The 25111-nt window shown below is 42.6% G+C and overlaps 1 protein-coding gene across 1 annotated transcript in view; it reads right to left on the bottom strand.

Moving 5' to 3' along the window:
- Positions 1-25111, bottom strand: part of C9orf72 (C9orf72-SMCR8 complex subunit) — an 86410-nt gene that overhangs the window by 46832 nt on the left and 14467 nt on the right. Inside the window, exons 2-3 of the mRNA XM_077475138.1 lie at positions 8859-9333; positions 1454-1549 (exon numbers count right to left, since the gene is read on the bottom strand). Coding sequence (XP_077331264.1) covers positions 1454-1549; positions 8859-9302 — 540 coding nt within the window. The 5' untranslated portion in view covers positions 9303-9333. The remainder of the gene's footprint in view (positions 1-1453; positions 1550-8858; positions 9334-25111) is intronic.

The following is a 25111-nucleotide window of genomic DNA, read 5'->3' as shown; positions in this document are numbered from 1 at the left end:
TCTCCTGTTTCATGGGCTTACTGTTTCCGCCAGCTCACCCAAGAAACGGTGAAGCCGGCTAGTCACAGAGGCGATCAAAGTGTAGATCCTCTATGACCTTGGAGGAACGCAGCAACGTCACTTCTGGTCAAGGCTTTTTAAAGCAAAAGATCAATTTCTTTTTGGATCTTTTGCTTTAAAAAGGTAAAAGGAGATATTTTTATTTTATTTTTTTACCCCAGATCCCTCCATAAAGTACACCTGACATCCTTATTTCTATTACAAAGGATGTTGTAATAAGGATAAAAGTGATCAAACTAAAAAAAATAAAATTCAAAAAGGGACAGTGTAAAAAAATAAAATAAAAAGTAAAATAAATAAGAAAAAATTAAAGAGCCCCCCCCCCCATCCCTATGTAAGTCATGCACACGTATGTAAACGGTATTTGTGTCACACATGTGAGTTATCACTGCGAATGTTAGAGTGAGAACAACAATTCTAGTGCTAGACCCCTGTAATTCTAACCTATAAAAGGCGCTTAAAGTATCGCCTATGGAGATTTTTTAAGTACTGTAGTTTGTCGCCATTTCACGCGAGTGCGCAATTTTAAAGTGCCACGTGTTGGGCATCTAATTACTTGCTGTAACATCACCTTTCACATTTAAAAAAAATTGGGGTATATATGGTGCTTCATTTTTTTTAAATAAATCATTAAAGTGTATTTTTCCCCAAAAAATTGCATTTCCAAAACCGCTGTGCAAATACCCGTGACAGAGTTATTTTTGCACTGCCTGGAGTTAAGCTTTAATTGAAAAGGACCAAAATGTTTTTTTATTAACAAGTTGAATGTATCACTTGCTTGCTGCATTCTGACTTATCTATATATGAAAATGTTGAATACAATGTTGCTTATGTGTGACAAATATTCCAAAACGAATTGTACTTGAACCTAAATTATACTTAGGATATATACATACAAAACATACATAAAACACAGGGATTTACTACATTTGGGTTTTACTTTGCTTATGGGAGTACGAAACGCAATGTTGATATGCACTCTTTATGCCGTCTGCTAATTTAAAGCAGCTTGTGATTGGCTATGACTTGTTTTTCGCAATTGGAAGTCTTTGCCTTATTAACTAAGCTTGATCATGTAATAAATCTAAGTAACAGCACAAGAGTAAAATAAACCGAGCATGTAATTATTTCACTGTGAAAAATGATCAGAAAACCTACTTTCTTTCGTGATCATATCTCTAACAAATATTCCTCTATATATCACACGTGTCATGTAAGCATTGCTGCTTGTAGTAAAATTCAGCAGACAAAGTAGAGGGCGGCAGAGAGCCACATTTTTATGATCTAACCCCGGCTGTGATTTATGAGCAAGGTGACACCGAAATACATCAAACCCTGTACTGCCAGACACCTGCAAATATTATTTTCAAGAAAGTGCGATTTAAAAGCTTACATCTATGTCTTCAGGAACACCGTGTGACTTCATAGATGACAGTAGCTCCATTACAGGTATAACTTCTCCAGTCAGCATGGAAATTATACTCTGACCCTGTGGAAAAAAAAAAACACAGCAGAGGTAGCTTGAAGTGCAGTTTGTTTTCAATATGATGCACAATTTAAAAAGGAGGAAAATTTAGCGTTTGTTCTGATTAGGGATGAGCTCCGGCGTGTTCGCATGGTCCATGTGCAGAGCCCGCCAGGAAGTCGGCGCAGCGCTAATCACAGGTAGTGAGACATTGCCCGATCTATGCAGCCCCGCATCGGTGCAATGTCTCACTACCTGTGATTAGCGCAGCGCTGCGCCGACTTCCTGGTGGGCTCTACACATGGAGTATGCGAACACCCTGGAGCTCATATTTAGTTCTGATGTATAAGTCAATAGTATTCCACTACAAATAATTATGTCAAATCAAAAACTGGACTTTCTAGGCCTACATATCCATAGGCTTTCATCACCTCTTCACTCTGTTATAAAACATTTCAAGACTCCAAAAACACCCCATAAGGGATCTATAGATACAGTGCCTTGAAAAAGTATTCATACCCCTTGAAATTTTCCACATTTTGTCATGTTACAACCAAAAACATACATTTTTTATTGGGAATTTATGTGATAGACCAACACAAAGTGACATATAATTGTGAAGTGGAAGGAAAATGATAACTGGTTTTCAGTTTTTTTTTTTTTTTACAAATAAAATACATGAAAAGTGTGGTGTGTATTTTTTATTCAGCCCCCCAAGTCAATATTTTGTAGAACCACCTTGACTGCAATTACAGCTGCAAGTCTTTTTGGGGGCTTTGCACATCTAGAGAAAGTGGCATTTTTGCCCATTCTACCTTGCAAAATAGCTCAACCTCTGTCAGATTGGATGGCGAGCACCTGGGAACAGCAATTTTCAAGTCTTGCCACAGATTCTCAATAGGATTTAGGTCTGGACTTTGACTGGGTCATTCTAACACATGAAAAAATTGAATGGTTGTGTGCTGCCCCAGTGATAAGACTATAAGTATAGCTGCTGCTACCACCTATGTGTTCCCACATCCAAATAGATACAAAAAAAACAGATATAAAATACCTATGTGGTAGCGCTGCTAGATTAACATAACATTTTTTATTGATAATATACAGTATCTCACAATAGTGAGTACACCCCTCACATTTTTGTAAATATTTTATTATATCTTTTCATGTGACAACACTGAAGAAATGACACTTTGCTACAATGTAAAGTAGTGAGTGTACAGCTTGTATAACAGTGTACATTTGCTGTCCCCTCAAAATAACGCAACACAGCCATTAGTCTAAACTGGTAGCAACAAAAGTGAGTACACCCCTAAGTGAAAATGTCCAAATTGTCAATATTTTGTGTGACCACCATTATTTTCCAGCACTGCCTTAACCCTCTTGGGCATGGAGTTCACCAGAGCGTCACAGGTTGCCACTGGAGTCCTCTTCCACTCCTCCATGATGACATCACAGAGCTGGTGGATGTTAGAGACCTTGCCCTCCTCCACCTTCCGTTTGAGGATGCCCCACAGATGCTCAATAGGGTTTCGGTCTGGAGACATGCAAGGCCAGTCCATCACCTTTACCCTCAGCTTCTTTAGCAAGGCAGTGGTCATCTTGGAGGTATGTTTGAGGTCGTTATGTTGGAATACTGCCCTGCGGCCAAGTCTCCGAAGGGAGGGGATCATCTGCTTCAGTATGTCACAGTACAAGTTGGCATTCATGGTTCCCTCAATGAACTGTAGCTCCCCAGTGTCGGGAACAGCACTCATGCAGCCCCAGACCATGACACTCCCACCACCATGCTTGACTGTAGGCAAGACACACTTGTCTTTGTACTCACCTGGTTGCCACCACACACACACACACTTGACACCATCTGAATCAAATAAGTTTATCTTGGTCTCATCAGACCACAGGACATGGTTCCAGTAATCCATGTCCTTAGTCTTATCTTCAGCAAACTGTTTGCAGGCTTTCTTGTGCATCATCTTTAGAAGAGGCTACCTGAGACGACAGCCATGCAGACCAATTTGATGCAGCCTGCAGCATAGGGTCTGAGCACTGGCAGGCTGACCCCCACCCCTTCAACCTCTGCAGCAATGCTGCTTCTGGATATGACGCTGAGCACGTGCTCTCAACTTCTTTGGTTGACCATGGTGAGGCCTGTTCTGAGTGGAACCTGTCCTGTTAAACTGCTGTATGGTCTTGGCAACCATGCTGCAGCTCAGTTTCAGGGTCTTGGCAATCTTCTTATAGTCTAGGCCATCTTTATTTAGAGCAACAATTCTCTAAACAATGACACTGGGGAGGAAAAATGGCTAAGTGGGCCCAATTTGGACATTTTCACTTAGGGGTGTACTCACTTTTGTTGCCAGTGGTTTAGACACTGTGTGCTGAGTTATTTGGAGGGGACAGCAAATTTACACTGTACAATTACTATTTTACATTGTAGCAAAGTGTCATTTCTTTAGTGTTGTCACATGAAAAGATAAAATAAAATATTTACAAAAATTGGAGGGGTGTACTCACATTTGTGAGATACTGTGTATAATCAAACTTCATAAAAAGGTGCATAAGCCACTGTGCAAAATATTGGAAAACAAAATTATATAATAATATATATATATACACATATACACACACACATATATATGAAAAAATATGGATGAAAAAGTCCACAACTTTAGACAATAACACAGTAGCCTTTACAACCCATTCACACTTGTGCGAGTTGTCATATGACTTTGGACATCAAAGCCCCATGACAAGTCCATTCAAATATGCGTGACTTCAAAGTAGTTCATGCACTATTCTGGTTCAACTTTCATGCAACTTGAGGGCCATAGATATCAATGTTAACCCTCAAAAGTTGCATGAAAGTTGTACCTGAATGTTTTACATGCAACAGTGGGTCTGATTCTCCAGAGGGACAAGTCACATCCAAGTCGCACCCATCCAAAGTTATGTCAAAGTTGTACCAAAGTAGCATCCAAAGACGTGAAACTTTGAATTGTACAAGCGTGAATGAAACCTTAGTCATACTTTAACTTTCGCTATCAGGCCCCTTTCACACTGGGGCAGTGCGGGAGTCGGCGGTAAAGCGCCGCTATTTTTAGCCGAGCTTTACCGTCATTTTAGCGGCAGTCTGCAGCCGCTAGCGGGGTGGCTTTAACCCCCGCTAGCGGCTGAAAAAGGGTTGAAACTGGCCGGCGGTATAGCCGCGCTGTCCCATTGATTTCAAATGGGTAGGAGCGGTGAATACACTGCTCCAAAGATGTGGCTAGCGGGACTTTTTTCACCGTCCTGCTAGCGCACCGCTCCAGTGTGAAAGCCCGAGGAGTGAAAAGGGCCAGTTTTTTCAGGCGCTATTTTTAGCGATGTAGCGCCTGAAAACCACCCTAGTCCGAAAGGGGCCTTAGTGAGGGATTTTGGCAACATGAGTGAAATAGCCATCAAAAAATAAATAAAAAATTACTGCATATCTTAGGCCCCGTTCACACCTGGGCACCTGTGATAGCAAGCAGAATCACCGTGATTCCGCCCATGATCCCAAAGTGCAGGAAAACTGACAAACTGCACCACGCTCGTTTAGGGGCAGTTCATTTTCAATGGCAGCTAAACTTAAGTGCAATTCTTGTGGTGTGACAAATCCTGCTGTAATCGCAGCAAACCCTTTCGTCCAACATAAGCTTCTACGCCATCAAGGTTTGCTGTGATTTATCATGGCAGAATCACACCCATATTCATTTGCCACTGAAAATGAATGACACCTGAACAAGCGTAGTGAGATTTGTCCATTTTTGCAGAGCATTTTCGGACAGAATTTTAGCGATTACGCCTACGATTACAAACGCCCAGGTGCGACCGGGATCTGAATAATATTTAGGTTTTCAGTAGAAAAAAAATCATCATGACAAAACTGTACCAAATGCAGTTATAGTAACTCCTGCAGCTTATGAATGGACCCTATCGTAGGAAAAATGCCTACAACTTAGTAATTAGACCCTATGGCTGGAAGAACTTCACCTTGATGAATGGATTAGTGAATGGACCCTGTGAGAAGAAAACCTTCTGCAGCTTGGTGAATGGACCTTATGGCAGGAAAAACTCTGCAATTTATTAAATGGCTCCCTTGGCAAGAAAATGCTAAGAATGATTTGCTTGCACTTGGCAGCATTATCTCACTGCAGACTAATACCACTTAGCCTCTACAAAAGCTGAATGAAATCTATGATTTTGTTCCATAATTTCAAAGCCAAGACAACACATACGTTATATTATACCAAATATCGATAAATTATAATTGCTTCCTGTAACCTTTTCAGAATTTACCAGGCATGTCCTGTTGTGATTTGATTTGCGAGGCCATGAATAAGTAGAAAGCTCCTCTGCAGACAACAATCATTTTAAGGAGCCATTAAATTTAAAGTCTAAGTCAATTATGTAAAGTATATTGTGATAACATTCCTGTATACATATAAAAAAAAGTTTCAGGAAAATCAATGAAAAAAAAAAAAAAAAGGAGTTTACAAGATGTTATACTGCAATTAAATATTTATCAATAATGCCAATTAATAATGGCAAATGTCCCTTTTAAAAAGGGTACAACATGCCAAATGCATTATTTTAAGTTATGTTGTATAGCTAAGCGTAAAAGGTATACAGGGAGCCTGGCAGAAAGGGAAAGATTTTATAGAGATTTCTATACAGCATTTTGCTGAAGTGCTCTGAGAAAGAGATGTACACTGAATGAACAGTAATGTGATTCCACAGTATTCACCACTGCCATCTGTATGACTCATATGTCTCCATAGACTTCAATGACGTGCTGCGTACTCTTTCTCTTCTCTTACCTGTGACTGTGTTACAATATATAATTGCCAGCATTATCAGGATGCGTAACTGTCCCCTGGCAGATACGAAGACCTGTGGAAATGATTAAAAGCTCAAACCCCCTGCCAAAACTTTTATTATTTCATGTTGAATGGAGTGGGGAAGGGTTATAGCCTCTGCCAAGTTTTTATTACTGTGTCCCTACTGTTTTTTTTCCCCTTTTTTCTTTTTAACTGCTGGCAATGTTTTTATTAGTTTGTGCTTTCAAGTCCTGGTGATAATTGCTCCCCACCCGTTTCTTTTATGAGCATTACAGAGACAGAAGGTGAATAAAACTCCTCCAATAGGGTCACAAGCAGGAATACAACTTGACAGAAAACGTAATGCTTTTTCTACTCTTTCCAACACAAACAAAAAAATTTAACGTGGAAGCGGTAAAGTAAACCAGATCCAAACAATAAATAGGGTAGTTTAAGTTACAATGTGCATGGCAGACTAGCACATTAGGACAGACTTACCTGAAAATGAAGCCCTCCAGCAGCGCGTTGTCACCGCTGAAGGTGCTTCCATCTTCACCTGGTCTCCTTTCCAGGTAATGTCACCATCTGCATTTAAAGTAAATATCTCCTAAATGATGCACATTTAGGAGATATTTACAGTACCTATAGGTAAGCCTTACCTATAGGATAAAATCATACAAAAAAAAAAAAAAAAGATAGATAGATAGATAGATAGATAGATAGATAGATATATCCATCTATCTATCTCAAACAGTATCTCACAAAAGTGAATACACCCCTCATATTTTGGTAATTTTTTTTTATTATATCTTTTCATGCGACAACACTAAAGAAATGACACTTTTCTACAATGTAAAGCAGTAAGGCAACAAAAGTGAGTACATCCCTAAGTAAAAATGTCCAAATTGGGTCCAATTATAATTTTCCCTCCCAGTGTTCATGTGACTTGTTAGTGTTACAAGGTCTCAGTTGTGAATGGGGAGCAGATGTGTTAAATTTGGCGTTATCGCTCTCACTCTCTCATACTGGTCAACATGGTCCCTCATGGCAAAGAACTATCTGAGGATCTGAAAAAAGGAATTGTTGCACTACATGAAGACGGTCTAGGCTATAAGAAGATTGCCAAGACCCTGAAACTGAGCTGCAGCATGGTGGCTAAGACCATACAGCAGTTTAACGGGACAGGTTCCACTCAGAACAGGCCTCACCATGGTCGACCAAAGAAGTTCAGTGCACATGCTCAGCATCATATCCAGAGGGATGTCTTTGCAAAATAGACATGATTGCTGCAGAGGTTGAAGGGGTTCGGGGGTCAGCCTGTCAGTGCTCAGACCATATGCTATGAGTGGAAGGTCTCTAACATCCACCAGCTCAGTGATGTTGTCATGGAGGAGTGGAAGAGGACTCCAGTGACAACCTGTGAAGCTCTGGTGAACTCCATGTCCAAGAGGGTTAAGGCTGGAAAAATAATGGTGGCCACACAAAATTTTTACACTTTGGGCCCAATTTGGACACTTAGGGGTGTACTCACTTTTGTTGCCAGTGGTTTAGATATTAATGGCTGTGTGTTGAGTTATTTTTGAGAGGACAGCAAATGTACACTGTTATACAAGCTGTACACTCACTACTTTACATTGTAGAAAAGTGTAATTTCTTCTCCACCTAACGCATTTCCCTGTAAGAAGCATCAACTGGGACAGGAGACTCTCCATTTACAGTCGATACTTCTTCCATGGAAACAGGTTCACGGATGTGCTTTTTGCTGAAGTTTTTTGTTTATTTTTGTAAAATGCAATAGAACTATTCAATAAATGTTCTTAAAATGTTCTGCACTATGGAGTCTCTCCCTTCTTGATATCTCCTCGTGCTGGTGAGCACTCAGCACGCAGAAGTTTGGAGTATTTTGGGATATTATGGAAGCATTTCCATATCCAGACGAACCAACATTACCAGGTCTCCTGACAGAGCTGAAGGAGGGGAGTGCTGCAGCTGATCATTATTAAATCAATGGCTTTTGATCCCTATAATCTGGGATCCATCTTCTCTGGAAAGAGGCTTTGTTTGTCATACACTGTATAATAACGTGGATTTTCAAGATTCCATACTAAGGTACCTATGGACACTTGTTTTTTGAAGTCCGAATTAAAATTTTTTTAGAGAACACTGATTGAACACTTATTTATGTGGATCACTTCCCCCCCCCCCCCCTTTCTTTGCAATTTTTGTTATAATTTGTCATCTGTGATTGAGCACTCATTTGTGTATATATTGTATATATAATGTTTTGGATACATGCAGAATAATTTTATATATATACACACACACACACACACACACACACACACACACACACTAAATATGAGGCTAAAGATCTTGTTTTTGTGCAGTTTGGTACTTTAAAATTCATATTGTGAAGGCCATTAGCATTGTGCTCCTTTAAAAAGTGCACATAAGTATGCAAGTAAAAAAAAAATAAAAAAAAATTGCCAAACCTTGTGCATCCATATCCTTCCTTTTCGGATGATGTGTGTGAGGCGGGCCACACAGACTCTGTGTAGAGGCAAGTAGAAGCTCAGCTCTGTTTGTGGCAATATTACAGAGAGGCCATATGTGCTCCGATCGCCATTCCAGTTTCCATCAAATATAAGCGAAACAATGATTACTCCCTTCTCTGAAAGCACAAAAAACTTGACATCAATAGCCCCGCTCTCTGCATTTCTCAGAATCTCGCCGTTTAAAGTGTGATTTGCCAGGAATGTAATCTCTCCATCGCTAAGCACTTCCTCATCGTTCTTTGGGGCCCAGATGTGCCTTACTCGTGGGCCTAGGATGTTATCCCAGTAAGCAAATGTGGCAGCCAACAGAGGTGAATAGCCATCTATGCTTATCAAAGTCTTGGCTACTGCTGGAGAAGGTGGAGGACAAAGGGCGGACATCTTCACATCTCATTGGCAGACAGCTTCATTCCTGGAAAACACAAATCTGTTTTAAATTAAAGAATAATAAAAAAATACTGTTATTTATTACTCTACGCACCCCATTCCATAATATGAGTAAAATGGGATTGCTCCAGGAAACCTGCCCTCTATTTTAAGGGCTGGTTCACACCACAATTTCTGCGTTCTGGATGCATTTCTACATGCACAATTTTGATGCGTTATGGCGCCTTTTTTCCCCCTCTTTTCTTCTACATCTTCATTAACCACTTCAGCTCTAGAAGATCCTACGCCCTCACATGACCGGGCCATTTTTTGCACTGCACTACTGTAACTGGTGATTGCCCAGTCATGCAACACTGTACCCAAACAAAATGTATCTTTTTGGTGGCATTTGATCACCACTGCGTTTTCTATTTTGTGTGATATAAACGAAAGAAGGCCGAAAATTAAACTAAAAAAAAAAAAAAACTATATTTTTTACTTTCTGTTGTGAAACGTATCCAATTATATAATAAAGCAAATCAAGTTTCTTCATTAATGGGGCGTGGCTTGCGCGCGGCCGAACATGGCAGCTTGAGCTGAGAGCTCCGCACACCATCCGGACGGCAAAGCAACTTACCGGGCTCCCACACCGACATCCGCGGCACCGACAGATCCCCCGTAGCTGCCCGCAACCAGCGACCGAGATGTCCCGCAAACGAGGGCAGGAACCGGGCCCGCGGCGCCTCCAATCGTTCGCCTATCAGCCCCACACAGCCAGGCAAGTTGGCGCCGCCGGAGGCACAGCGCGCCATTCACTGTCCTTCCCTGAGCCTGCCTCAAACCATCCACACGAAATTAGGCACAGGATGGCCTCAGGAGAACCGCCAGACTACGCTCCAGCGACCCCAGCTACCCAGAGTCCAGCGAAGACAAGGATGCGGATGGATACAGCAGGACAGGCCGCAGATACTGTGAGTACAGGCCTACATAATGACACTGCAATCTCTTCCTTGCAATCATCCATCGCTCAGTTCCCTACCCTGGGGCAACCGGTGCTAGACACCACCATGAAGGACATGTTAGTGTCCCTCCAATCATCCCTCATGTCAAATCTTTCCTCTTTGATCAACAAATTTTCACTTGAAATGAAACACATGGATAACAGGGTGACTTTCATTGAGACCAAAGTGGAAGAGTGTACGGAAACGATTAATGATCTGGTTGATGCCCATCATGACCAAAAAGACGATTCCCTATGGATGAAATCTAAACTTGCGGACCGCTCAAGGCGCAATAATGTTAAGATACGCGGCATCCCGGAATCTGTACAGCCTACAGAATTGCATAATTTTGCTAGCACCCTGTTCTCCAGCTTACTACCAGAACTGTCCCCCATAGAACTAACGATTGACCGCATACATAGATTGCCTAAACCACGCCATCTTGAGGCGGATGTCCCTAGAGATGTTCTTCTCAGAGTGCACTTTTTCCAAGCCAAGGAGCAAATCCTCCTGAAAGCGAGAGAACTGTCCCCTCTACCTGCCCCCTACTCGGATATCCAGCTCTACGCTGACTTGTCTCAATACACGCTACAGATGCGCAGACAACTCCGCTCTATCACTAAGGCCATGAATAACCACAAAATTCAGTACAAATGGCGTCACCCAGCCACCATATTGGCCAACTACAACGGCATACCCCACACCATCTCCACCCTGGAAGGAGGTTTGAAACTGCTGCGAGATTGGGGTGTCCTTCTAGATCCACCACCGGAGACTCGTGATCCCATAGGGACCCCAAATCCATTCTCCTTTGGCGCAGGCCGCGGATCCCGCAAGAATAACCGTCGCTGATAAAGAACCCGGGACACTCTCAACGACTGCCCGTCCGGCATGGTTTGCGACACGAATCATATTTGCTGAACTATACCCCCACCCTGACCAGCTGCCCTTCAGCGTCTGCTGCTGAATTGGCCACTGGCTGATCCATTGTGCATACTGCACATCTCGGATCTCCACTTTTTTTGTTGTTTTAACTTTTTCTTTTTACTCCCCTTTTCTCCCCTCTGGACACGTTTGTCCCACCTTCTATTGTTCTCATTGCCCTGCTCCCCAGTTGCAGATACCACAGCTCACCGACCAATATTTTCAACACCGCTACCAGGAGCAGCGACTAGTGCTTTTATCAGGTGACATCTGAGGACATACCCAGGTCTTTTCCACAACTACTGCCAACTCCAAACGCTTGAGGGGATACCGATTAGAGCTGAAGTTACTTCTACCACATCCTAGATCTGAGCTATCCACCAGCACCCGGGTCCTCAGGACCCCAGGAATCTTCTCCCTTGCCTTTGTTTGCCTATTTTTTATATATTTTTTTTCCTTCTCTCTTATCTTCAACATTTTAAGTGCTAGAGACCTCCTCCCCTAAATACGAATATGGGAATCAACATCATCTCAATTAATGCAAGAGGTCTAAATCACCCCGCAAAAAGATCATCTCTATGGTCAACTGCTATGTCCCACCATAGCGACATTATTTGCGTTCAAGAGACACACTTCTCTGCGAAAGCTCCCCCTAAATGCCAACATCGGCTGTACTCACGGGTGTTCACATCCTCATTCCACAAGAAAAAATGGGGAGTGATGATAGCGATCAAAGACTCAGTGAATTTCCAACTTGGATCCTGCGAATCCGACCCGGAAGGAAGGTTTTTAATATTGATCGGTTCAATTGATAATGTTATGTATACCTTTGTCTCTGTTTATGCTCCCAACAATGGTCAATTGGCGTTTATCAAAAAAATTGTCCGTAAAGTTAAGAGAATCCATCGAGGCCATATCATCCTATGTGGAGACTTTAACATGGTGCCTGTTGACCTTGATTCAACCTCTGGCACCAAGAGACGCCCCTCCCTACTGGGGAGTTATTTGTCCTCAATGGATTTGTATGATGTCTGGAGGTGCTGTCACGCGAGTGAGAGGGACTTTACTTTCCTCTCGCCGCGTCACAACACTTACTCAAAAATTGATCTATTTTTGGTTGATAAGATATTGTTGCAGAGAATAGTTAAATCTGATATACACACCGCCACCTGGTCGGACCATGCTCCAGTGAGCATTAGCATCTCTGATGGCCCCTCCCACCAAAAATCTTTCATATGGAGAGTAAACGACTACTTACTCCGTAATACTAGCTCATGCTCCCATATCAGGGAACGACTAGTAGAATACTTTTCAATCAATCAGGAAGCTGTGTCGGACCCGGTGGTGGTGTGGAACGCTCATAAAGCGGTGATTAGGGGAACCTTCTTGCAACTAGGTGCTAGAGAAAAAAAGGCTAGATCGCAGAAGCTAGATGAATTGACTAATGCATTAGCGAAGGCTGAGTCACAGAACAAACTTGCACCCTCTCCTGCCCTCCAAGCACAAATTTTCACCCTGCGCCACGACCTGCGGGCACACCTCCTTGAGAAACAAGAAAAGCTATACAGGTTAATAAAGGCCAGATCATACACCACTGGCAATAAAGCAGGTAAAGCAATGTCTCTTAAAATCAAAGGATATAGAACCAAGACTAAAATCCCATTTATATTCCACCCTCACTCCCACAGGAAACTTCTTAAACCTCATGACATCGCCAATGCCTTTAGTACGTACTACGGAGATCTATATAACCTTGCTAAAGACCCCTCCGCCACACAGCCCTCCCCGGAGAGTATATCTTCCTTCCTTGACAAACTACAACTCCCACAAGTATCGCCAAACCAACTCGCTTCACTCAATAGCCCATTCACGATTGATGAAATTAGACGAGCCATCCATAACCTCCCAGCAGCCAAATCTCCTGGCCCTGACGGTTTCACAGGCGAATATTATAAAATGTTCCAAGACATTTTAGCGCCCTTTCTATGTAATACCTTTAACACAGCTGCCAAATCCGCACAATTTCCCCCTGAAATGCTTAGTGCTCGAATAGTGGCTCTTCCCAAACCGGGGAAGGAGCCAGACTCCCCCAAAAACTTCCGACCCATTTCGCTGCTAAATATTGATATAAAAATTTATGCTAAACTTCTTGCTAATCGACTAGATAACATCCTACCCTCATTGATACACCCAGACCAGTCCGGATTTACGAAAGGCCGCCAGGCATCTGACGCCACTAGACGCATGATAGACCTTCTCCACCATGTCGAACACACCCAAACCCCATCCCTACTCCTATCTCTCGACGCCGAAAAGGCATTTGATAGGGTGCACTGGGGCTATATCTCATTGACGCTTCATAAATTTGGGCTATCAGGTCCAATCCACGACTACATAATGGCTCTCTACTCAAACCCATCTGCCAGGGTACTTGCCTCAGACACCCTATCAGATCCCTTCAATATCACTAACGGGACAAGACAGGGATGCCCGCTCTCCCCACTAATATTCAACTTAGTTATGGAACCCCTAGCAGAAAGCATCAGAACCAATAGCAACATACAGGGCATCCGCATAGCAGACACTGAACACAAGATTAACCTCTTTGCGGACGATGTCATACTTTTAATCACAGACCCAGAAAGAACACTACCAGAGGTCCAAAAGATGCTAGCCTGGTTCGGAGAAATATCATATTACAAGGTTAACGACACTAAATCGTATATACTGGATCTGGGAGTAAGTAAGGACACCAGCGATCGACTCAAACTAATCTTCCCTTACAGTTGGGCGAAGCTCAGCATAACGTACCTCGGCATCCAACTTACCCCTAGAACGAAGCTATTATTTGAAGCAAATTATATTCCACTTCGAACTAAACTTCACTCAGACCTGACCAGGCTGGCATCGGTTGAATTCTCATGGCTGGGCAGACTAGCGGCGTTTAAAATGCTCCATCTCCCCCAAATATTATATTTGTTCAGGACTGTCCCGATCCCCATCCCCGCCAAGTTTTTCCAATCTCTGCAATCTCTCCTCTTAAAATTTGTGTGGCAAGGCAAAAGACCCCGTTGCGCAGGGTCCCAACTGACTAAACATCGTATGGCGGGTGGACTAGGCTATATTAACTTCCAAGATTATTACTGGGCTTCCATCCTGACCCAAGCTAAAGCATGGTTCTCCAACGCACCATCCCCTACCCTATGGGAATCCATTGAACGATCCTCAGTCCCAGGCAAGGACCTGGTGCCCTGGCTAATGGCCCTCCCTTTAGGAGGCAAACATCCCCGAACCCTATCTCCCCCAATCCTTGCTACATGCCAAACTTGGTCCAAATTAACAAAACTTTCCTCTGATGACCCTGACTGCTCCAATGTTCCTATCCCCATTGAAACACTTCAACATCTGATCGAAGAATCCGACTTCAAGCGATGGAAAGGGTTAGGAATAACTCACCTAAATGATCTGGTTAGCGAGAATGACATTACACCTTTTCCTATACTATGTGCACAATACCAACTTCCCGGCTCTGATTTATTTCTATACCTTCGCACTAAACATTGTATTAATTCCCTCAAAAAACGTACCGTATCGATCCCCCGTCCAGCTTGGCAGTTCCTTTCCTCTTCCTCTAAACTTAGTAAGGGCATATCTCTGTTCTATAAACTATTTAACCACAAATTTACATTTGTCAAATCGACTCCTCTAATCCGCTGGGAGAAAGATCTAGGCCACTCCTTCACCGCAGAAGAATGGGAAAAAGCAGGTAGATCCGTCTACAAAGCCACCAGTTGCTCCACCCTCTGGGAACTAGCATATAAAATAACGTATCGTTGGTACCTGACCCCGGTCAGGATATCCAAATTTGATTCTGCAATATCTGACCTATGCTGGCGAAATTGCGGAATGAAAGGCAGCTTACTCCATATACTTTGGCACTGTCCAAAAATCTCGCAATATTGGAAAACAGTATACCAACTTATAACTGAGGTAACATTAGCTGATGTACCAAAAAAACCTTCTCTTGCCATACTATCTCTATCACTGAACAGGTTCCCCAACCCAACCAGACACATTATAGCTCACATTTTTCTGGCGGCGAGGCTTAACCTTACCAGGAAATGGAAAGATTCACTTCCCCCCACCCTGAAAGAAGTACTTCACACAATACAGACACACTTTATTCACGAATCCACTCTAGCACTAACCCATAAGAGCTCATCACAAACTCTCCTCATGTGGAAACCATGGATAGAATGGACCGAATCCCCAAGGTTGTTACAGATCTTTGAATAAGGTCAATAACATATGGATCTCTAGATTCACTAACGGAGCGGGGGGGGGGGGGAGCACCCTACAGGGACGCAGAAGTGATCCCTATACGGGGTGTCCAGGTGGGGTGTTCCTCCTGCACTTCTCCCACAGAACGACTTCCAACACATAATGAAGGTCCGTACTGAGCTCCCCTGCGTAACTTGTATCACATCGCGTAAACGCTAAGCTTCTTGACACATGAAGGGTAACGAATAGGCTGTAGTCCATTCTTGTACTTCCTTGGATATCACCAGTAGACCCAGGTAACGGCATTATAGCATATGAGTCATGGTATCTGTTTCTTTGTTATCTACTGATTTGACGTTATTTCTTTTTCTGTTTTTTATTTTCCTTTCTATTTGTACAATGGAACTGTATATGTTACATGTGCTATGAGACAATCATCTCTGTTCACCATTTGTTTGTAATGAAAATCTTTAATAAAAATCTATTGAGAAAAAAAAAAAAAAAAAGTTTCTTCATTAATTTCTTCAAAATTTTGGCCAAAATGTATTCTGCAAAAAAATACCAATTAGTGTATATTGATTGTTTTGCGTGAAAGTTATAGTGCCTACAATACAATGGTATATAAAACTTGATTTTTTTTTTTTTTTATACTACTAATGGCAGGGATCCATGACTTTTAAACAGGAAAGCAACACTGCGGTGGACAATTTGACATTGACGCTGGGGGGGTGAATTGCTACTGACATCAGCAGTGTCAGTGATCAGTGCTAAAAATATGTGTACAGGGATGAGAAACTGATACGGATCGCTCCCTGTGTACAGAGCTCCGAGTTGAATTTCAACACTGAGCTCTCAGGTGTAAATGTACACAGCTGATCAAGCATGTCTCGGTGAATAATTCACAAGGAATTTGCTGACAGGCTCCAGCATCCTAAACTCGGAAGTAGGCAGTGACGTAACATTTACGCCGCTTTGCCTACGTAGGCCGCTTGCCTGCAGGCTACGACCATTGGAATCCATGATGTGCACTGTCCATGCATTTTTAATGCAAAATAAAAACGCACTGTGTTAATTTTTTATCAATCTGATTTAGATTCACTTTGTTACTGAGATCTGATATGCCCTTCCTTCAAATCCATCCTACTGTCCAATAAGACTGCCTCAATGGCACACTCATAAGAGAAGAGCTATCTGATCTCTGGTGGATAAGGCAGCATTGATCCACACCACCTGCATTTCACACCTCATTTATAAAATGCAGGCTGCTATGTGGAGCCTGCAGTGTACCATTGAGAGAACTAGTGATGAGAGGTTAGTTACATAATAAGGATCGCCTTCTTCCAACTCACCATGCTTTAGAGTCCTGTAATGTACATTTGTAAAAGGACATCACAAACAAACTCACAAGTTTTGCAGCCTAATTAAACCATTCTATTTGCCAAGGATGACACCATCTTAGCCTCTATTTAGACCTTCAGTTGCCATGGTGCTGTGAATAGATATTACACAAGCCATCTGAAGGCTTGAAAGAATTGACATAAATACACTAGCAACAATGACAGTTATCGCCAGAGACATGCCTGGAAGATAACATACAGTGCACATGTGCTAGGTGGCAGAATGTAAATAGGAACGCGTCAGAAAATAACATTGGCCTGTTTGAGTAAAAATGTAACATTTATAACAAGTTATAGCTTTCTTTTGGGAAAAGGTTAAAGCAGATCTCCATGATTTCCTTACCACATCAACAGATGTATTGTCTCTGTGAATGAATCACAGTCACGCTGTCAGTTTGGGTATAACTTAAGCAGACCATAGATGCATCGAAATTCAGCCAGTTCAGCAGGTACTGACCAAATTTAAATCCATATTTGGCCATTCCAGTTCTAGTGATCAACTCCTATCCAACAGGACTGCTGGAAAATTAGTGTTTAATTGGCGGATGTCCCCACTTACTCTGCTGGTCTGTGTCCTCTCTTACCTTCATGGTCATAGTCCACTCTTACTCTGCCATCAGTGTCCCCCTAATGGTCAGGTCAATTAAAAAAGTATGTAATGCAGGGTCACACCCAGACTCTTTAGTTGTCCCTGTCCAACCCACGATGCCCACGCTGTCAGCATGCCTCTCTGAGCCTGTCAGCTTCCTCATGAAAGGCTCAGAAAGGCATCCTGACAGATGTATCACAAACTAATGTTATACAGCGCTCAACTGCTAATCATTTTAAATCTTTTATCCCCCTATCTAGGTGCAGACAATCCAATATTGCACAGATTTGAAGATAGCCAAATTGGTGTCTTCGGTATAGAAGCTCAGTCCTCTCAAGCAGGTCTCTCTCAGACAGATCATGCACATTTTAGGACTGATGATGGTAGCCTTCCCAGGGGTAACCTGGACACAGCTATATTCAAGGAACCTGCAACTTTTTTTGCTAGACAATTGGGATCACGGTCAGGAATCTGTGGACAGGGTAGTTGCTCTTCCAGAAGGAGATTCTTGGTGGAAGAATCCTCTGAATTTAGGGTTCATTCAGGGACCCATCAGGTTCAAGGGGCTGGTGTCTGAAACTGGCATTTATCTCTTCCAACTACAGAGAACTACTGGTGGCAGGCAATGGCATTTTCAGGTATTATTCAAAGGAAAGACATCCTGATTTTTCAGATGATGTCACAATCGTGGCATATGCGAACAAACAAGGGAGGCACAAGGTCCCCTTCTCTGCAAGCCCTATCCCAGGAGATCTTGTTTTGGGCAGAAGTGAACTTGAGTTCTCTGAAAATAGTCCATCTCAAAAGGATCAGATAACATTCTGACAGACTACCTTAGTAAAATAGTAGTGAAACAGGGGGAGAGGGAGTTGAACCTGGTGGTTTTTGCACAAATTATGGCCAGGTAGGGGACATCTGAAACAGATCTATTCGCCTCCTGTAACTACGGGAAGGAAAAATTCTTATTGCCCTGCATTGTCAGAGGAGAAGCTACAATGTTGCACAGTGGCGCTAGATAAAAGGCGATTATATATATATATATATATATAAATCATGTGTGTGAACATTCACACATAAATATGTTAAAACACATAGTCCATGGATAGTCTGTAATCTTGTATGATCAGCACCTGGAGGCAGCAGCCTTAAGCCTCATACACAAGGTACATTTGTTGGCCAACCGAGCATCTGATTTTTGTCAAAAAGGGCGTGTGGCAGGATCTTGTCTTGCATACTAATGGTACGCAAATTGTTGTTCGACAACATGAACGTAGTGACATACTAGGAATTTCAGCTCTTGAGCGCCACCCTTGGGGCCCCTTCTGCTAATTGCGTGTTTGGTGGCATTGATTCCGAGCATGCGGGTTTGTACTTTTGACTTTTGTATGACGGATTTCTGTACTGACCATACAAAAAACAAAAAAAAACAAACAGACATTGAGCTGTTGTCCCCCGAAAATTTACTAGCCTGTCATCCCGTTGGCCAAAAATTGGAAAACAATTGTCTAAAGGAGCGTACCAACAGTAAGAATTTAGCACAACAGTCTGTCAACAGACAATCCCCTTCCAACAATCGAACTGTGTGTACGAGGCTTTAGAGTGAAGCAGTTGACTCTGTATTGAAATGGGAACAGAAGGGCGCCAGACAGTCTGATGAAGAAGCTGATGCTTTGAAATGCATTACCACCCCTTTACTTGTTAATAGTTGTATTTCCTGTTCCTGTGGCGTCACGTCCGGCCCGGCGCCAACTTGCAGTTCACGTTGGTCACAGCCGTGATCAGCTGCTTGTTGTTTTCCAGCTCTCCCTGGACCCTTGCAACAACACCATCAGCGCCACAGGCTCCCAAGGCTTGTAGGATGTTCTATAGAGCTTCCGGGACTGGATTTTAACCACATGCTGACCTCAGTCATCTTACTTGTGAGTCACTACTTGTTTTTATTAAAACTTATGATTAATACTGCACTCAGACTGGCGCCCCTCTGTTCCCATTCCGAAGAGAAGCAGATTTTTCTATGTCCCTACTGATCTTCTTTCCAAGGATCCTTCCAGATTGGCCAGACCTTCTGCTTCAGGGTCCAGTGATTCATCCCAATCCACATATCTTTGGTTTGACAGCCTGGAGGCTGACAAGAAGATCCTCATGGACAAGGTATGCTCAGAGATGGTAATTGAGACCATTCAGATTAGCCGAAAACTTTGCACTGGAATAAATCTTTCTAAGGTCTAGAAGACCTTCTCTTCCCAGAAGAAGAAATCAGGGAAACAATTCTGTTCCCACAGTCCTAGACAAGGGTCTGATGCCTAGCACCCTTAAGGTGCAGGCAGCAGTTTTATCAGTTTTCCTGAAGCTTGGATTGGCAGAAGTCCACATGCATTATTCTCCACGCACACATTCAAGAAAATGGCTGTTCAGTAATGCTGGGTGCTGTAATAACCATAGGCTGGCGGAATCCATGAACAATCAAAAGTGAAGAAAGGCCATCATCACACCAAAGATTCCTTGAAAGGGACCAAAGCTTTATTTTCGTGGTCACATGGTAAACATACAGCAATGTTTCAGGGGCCATGCAGGGCCCCTTCATCAGGCAAGGGCCCTACGTGGCTCGGAAGAGGTGCCATATGTTAACCATGTGACCACAAAAATAAAGCTTTGGGCCCTTTAGAGGAATCCTTGGTGTGCAGATGACATTTCTTTAAAGGCAGTGGCTCCCTGGAACCTGTCCCCAGTTTTAAATGCCTTAACTAAGGAGACTTTTGAACCTTTGTCTAGCTGTGATGCTGCTAAAAACTTAATTTTTGTTAGCCATTACTACAAGCAGAAGAGTGGGGGATTTACAATCCCTTTCCTGTATGTATCGCTAATTGTGTGTATTGAAAGATAGGATCCGGTCTGATAATAACCCTATCTCCCTAAGGTGTCTTCAGATTTTCATCAGTTTAGTAGTTCTTCCATAATTCTACATCTCTCCCAAAAATGATAAGGAAGTTCAGTTAATTTTTTGGACGCGAGAGGGTGTCTTCTCAAGTATTTGTAATTCTCATATGATTTCCATAAGATAGTTCTATTTAGCGGACCAAATAAAGGTCTTTCAACTTCCAAAAGCTGTATAGCCAGGTGTATCCATTAAACTATTATAACTTCTTACAAGAGCTTGGGCCAGCAGCCTCCCTCAAGTTTTATGGTACATTCAACCAGAGCTATGACAGCATCATGGGGGTAGAGAGCAGGAGAATTTGGGGAGGAGATTTTAAGAGCAGTGGTCTGGTCCACTAACCAGAATTTTGTCAAGTGTTATCACGTGGAACTACTTTCCAACCAGGATTTGGCATTTGGGAGAAATACCCTAAGGTAGGAGTGTTACTTCATCTTCTCATGGAGCTGTCCTGAAAGATGCTTTGGGAAAACCACCGTAAGTTTTACCGGTAACTGGGTTTCAAGGTGTCTTCCGAGACAGCATCCTTTTTTTCCCACCCTGGGACTTTTCTCCTATCTTTATTTATGGTGTAGTAGTTGGGGTTTTTGTAGGCTTGGATCATTCTCTTCTTACTAAGAACTTAGGACGAGGGGGTGGGAGAAGACTCCTGGAAACACTGTTACAGGTAACACTAAAAGTGGTTATTTTTCCACACACATTGCAATCTTAATTTTTTTGGTACTAATAGTATTACTTTAAATCCCCAAACAATTATTCATTTTCTGAAAGCAGAGACTGAAGAATGAAATAGTAGCAATTGCATTTTTTTATGCCACGCAATAATTGTGCAAATATTTATCAAAAACAAGACAAAAACAAACAATCAGAAAAAAAAAACACCCTAATTGAATGTTAGTGCAACACAAGATTATAACTGATTTTTTTGTGAAATGTAATTGATGGTGTGTTGTGTACAGTGCCTTGAAAAAGTATTCATACCCCTTGACATTTTCCACATTTCGTTACGTTACAACCAAAAACATAAATGTATTTAATTGGGATTGTATGTGATAGACCAACACAAAGTGGAACATAATTGTGAAGGGGAAGGAAATGATAAATGGTTTTCATTTATTTATTTTTTTTACAAATAAATATCTGAAAAGTGTGGCCTGCATTTGTATTCAGCTCCCTTTACTCTGATACTCCTAATCAATTGCCTTAAAAAGTTACCTAATAAGTAAATAGAGTCCACGTGTGTGTAATTTAATCTCACTATAAATACAGCTATTCTGTGAAGCCCTCACAGGTTTGTTAGAGAATAAACAGCATCATGAAGGCCAAGGAACACACCACATAGGTCAGGGATAAAGTTGTGGAGAAGTTTAAAGCAGGGTTAAGTTATAAAAAAAATATCCTGATATCCTGAGCTTTAAACATCTCACGGAGCACTATTCAATTAGTTGGCAAAAAAAATGGAGAGTATGGCACAACTGCAAACCTACCAAGACATGGCCATGAGCACCTAAACTGACAGGCCCGGAATAGAGAGCATTAAATCAGAGAAGCAGCCAAGTTAGGCCCATGGTAAATTGGTAACTCTGGAGGTGCTGAAGAGATCCACAGCTCAGATGGGAGAATCTGTCCACAGGATAACTATTAGCCGTGCACTCCACAAATCTGGCCTTTATAGAAGAGTGGCAAGAAGAAAGTCATTGTTGAAAGAAAGGCATAAGAATTCCCGTTTACAGCTTGCGAGAAGCCATGTGGGGGACACAGCAAACCTGTGGAAGAAGGTGCTCTGGTCAGATGAGACCAAATTTTGGCCTAAAAGCAAAACATTATGACCCCTTTCACACCACGCCACCCATAGCGTCGCCGGTAAAACACTTTACCGTCGGATTTGCGCTGCATTTCGGCCGCTAGCGGGGCGCTTTTACCCCCCGCTAGCAGCCGAGAAAAGGTTAAAACCGCCGCAATAGCGGCGTTTTGCCGGCGGTAATACAGCGCTGCCCCATTGATTTCAATGGGGAGCAGCGGTGGAGGAGCGGTAAACACACCGCTCCTTCACCGCTTCAAAGAAGCTGCTGGCAGGACTTTTCCTGATGTCCTGCCAGCGCACCGCTGCAGTGTGAAAGCTTTCACACTACAGACAATGGTGCAGCTGTTTTAGGGCGGATTGCAGGTGCCTTTTCTAACGCTATAGCGCTTGCAAAACGCCCTTGGTGTGAAAGGGGTCTATGTGTGGCAGAAAACTAACACTGCACATCACCCTGAACACCACCCTGAACACACCATCCCACTGTGAAACATGGTGATGGCAGCATCATGTTGTGGGGATGCTTTTCCTCAACAGGGACAGGGAAAGATGGATGAAGCCAAATACAGGGCAATCTTGGAAGAAAACCTGTTAGTGCAGGGGTAGGCAACCTTGGCCCTCCAGCTGTGGATGGCCCTCCAGCTAGTGTATGGAACTACAAGTCCCATGAGACCTTGCGTTCCATCAGGCAACTGTTGTCCAACTTTCCGCCAACAAATGTTGGATGGGAGGCTAGTAAATTTTTGGCGGACAATGGTCTGTTGTCAGAGTTTCCTATTGTGTGTACACAAGTCTGTCACACAAAAGTTGAAAGTACAAACACGCATGCTCAGAATCAATGCTCACCAAACATGACATGAGCAGAAGGTGCCCAAAGGGTGGCGTTCAAGAGCTGAAATTCTTTACAGTATGTCACTATGTTTGTTGGCCGACAGTTGTATACCGTTTGTATGAAAGACAAGTTCCTGGCACACACCCTTCGGACAAGTCTGACGTTTTGTTGGCCAACAATCTGATCGTCTGTACCAGGCTTAAGCCAAAAATCCATTCCCAGTGCTGAATGAGCAAGTGAAAATTCTAACCCGATGTAAGAATTCTAAAGAATATATCAAGTTGAAGACCGCAGATATACATGTAAATGTAGGGAGATTTGTTTCATCTCTGTGTATCATCTGAGGCTGTTCACTTCACTGGGTATACTTGAGGGTTTATATCCACTTTAATGCAGTCGGGTTAACACGCAATCACACAAGTGTAAGACTGCTGACTTGTTCTGTAACACATTTGCTTATTTTTTTATTTTTTTTGCCATATTGGAAAAGCTTTTTACACTGCTTTATAACTTTCCTCTGAAAATAAGCCTTGTTCTGAAAATGTGTAATATGTGACACGACTTCTCTATATAAAAAAAAAATAAAAAAAAAAAGTTTATGAATAAGCTTTTGGTGTACTGAATTGTAGGTAATGATGACCTTGCTGTAAAATGTCAGTGTCAGGTACAAAAGCATTTTTGACGTTATTTTGCAGCACTTTACTTGAAAATATATTACATAAGAGTACTCAGAAAACAACAAAAGAAAACACAGTCACAAAGCAGGACGCAGAGCTAAGCCTCCACAACCACTCTGGTGTTAAACATAAATAACATTCTTGCAATAAATAAAAAAGCACATAAGTGTTTATGTCTACGAGTTTTAAAGCATATGTAAACCCAACAACTAACATTTCAGAATTGATTTTAACATAAAAGGCATAGTTAGACTTACCGGTGACGGTATTTCTAAGCCCTTGTACACACGGTCGGAGATTCCGACGGAATGTGTCCTATCGGACTGTTTTGTCGGATATTCCGACTGTGCGTGGTCTGCATCGGACTGTTTCCGTCTGAATATCTGACGGACCAAGTTTTCCAACTTGCCGGTAAAATTTTCCAAGAAAATGCTCCTATCGGACATACTCATCATGTGTAGCCTACTCCGACGGACAAAGTGCCACGCATGCTCAGATCAAATTCCTAGACCAAAGCTATTGGCTACTAGCCTGAACACAGTCCCGTTGTAACGAAATAACGTCATCACATTATGTACAATCGGATTTTCCGACAACTGAGTCCGACCGTGTGTATGCAACATCACTTCCAGACCTCTTCCAGAATTAATCCGTCGGAATTACTCCGACGGATTTGGTTGTCGGAATCTACGACCGTGTGTACAAGGGCCTTTCAGGACAACCTTGGAGAGCGCATAGCTCCACCTTCTTCTCAGGAAACACATGCAGTCTTTAAAAACCCCTCCTCTTCCACCATGGCCTCAATTATTGTGGTCTCCGACAACTGGAAAACAAAGCACAGAAAACCACCACACAACCATGATAGACACTTAACACCACTTCTAAGATTTAAGAGGGAGGGAGGGAGAGAAGTAACGGTTGTCCTGAAAGGCTCTTAGAAATACTGTCACCGGTAAGTCTAACTATGCCTTTCTCAAATCACCTTTCAGGACAACCTTGGAGAGGATAACCGAGAAACTTACCCTAGGGCAGGACTACTGCCTGCAACACCTTCCTGCCGAAGGCTTGATCTGCAGCGGACATTAAATCCAAATCGGTAATGTCAGAGAAACATCGAACAATTGGACCAAGTAGCAGCCTTACAGATCTGTTCAGGCATAGCATCGGCCCTTTCAGCCCAGGAAACTGCCGTACATCTTGTGGAATGAGCAGCAATACCTGAGGGAGGCATTTCTCCTTTTGCTTTATAGGTTTCTGTGATTGCCAATTTAAGCCATCTGCCCAGCGTACTCTTAGCCCTTGTACACACGGTCGGAGATTCCGACAACCAAATCCGTCGGAGTAATTCCGACGGATTAATTAATACACACGGTCGGACTAAGTTGTC

Source organism: Lithobates pipiens, unplaced genomic scaffold (genome assembly GCF_037356315.1).
Source record: "Lithobates pipiens isolate NorthernLeopardFrog02 unplaced genomic scaffold, aLitPip1_a1.2 Scaffold_13, whole genome shotgun sequence".
Lineage (NCBI taxonomy): Eukaryota > Metazoa > Chordata > Amphibia > Anura > Ranidae > Lithobates > Lithobates pipiens.
This window is presented reverse-complemented; position numbering and strand designations above follow the sequence as displayed.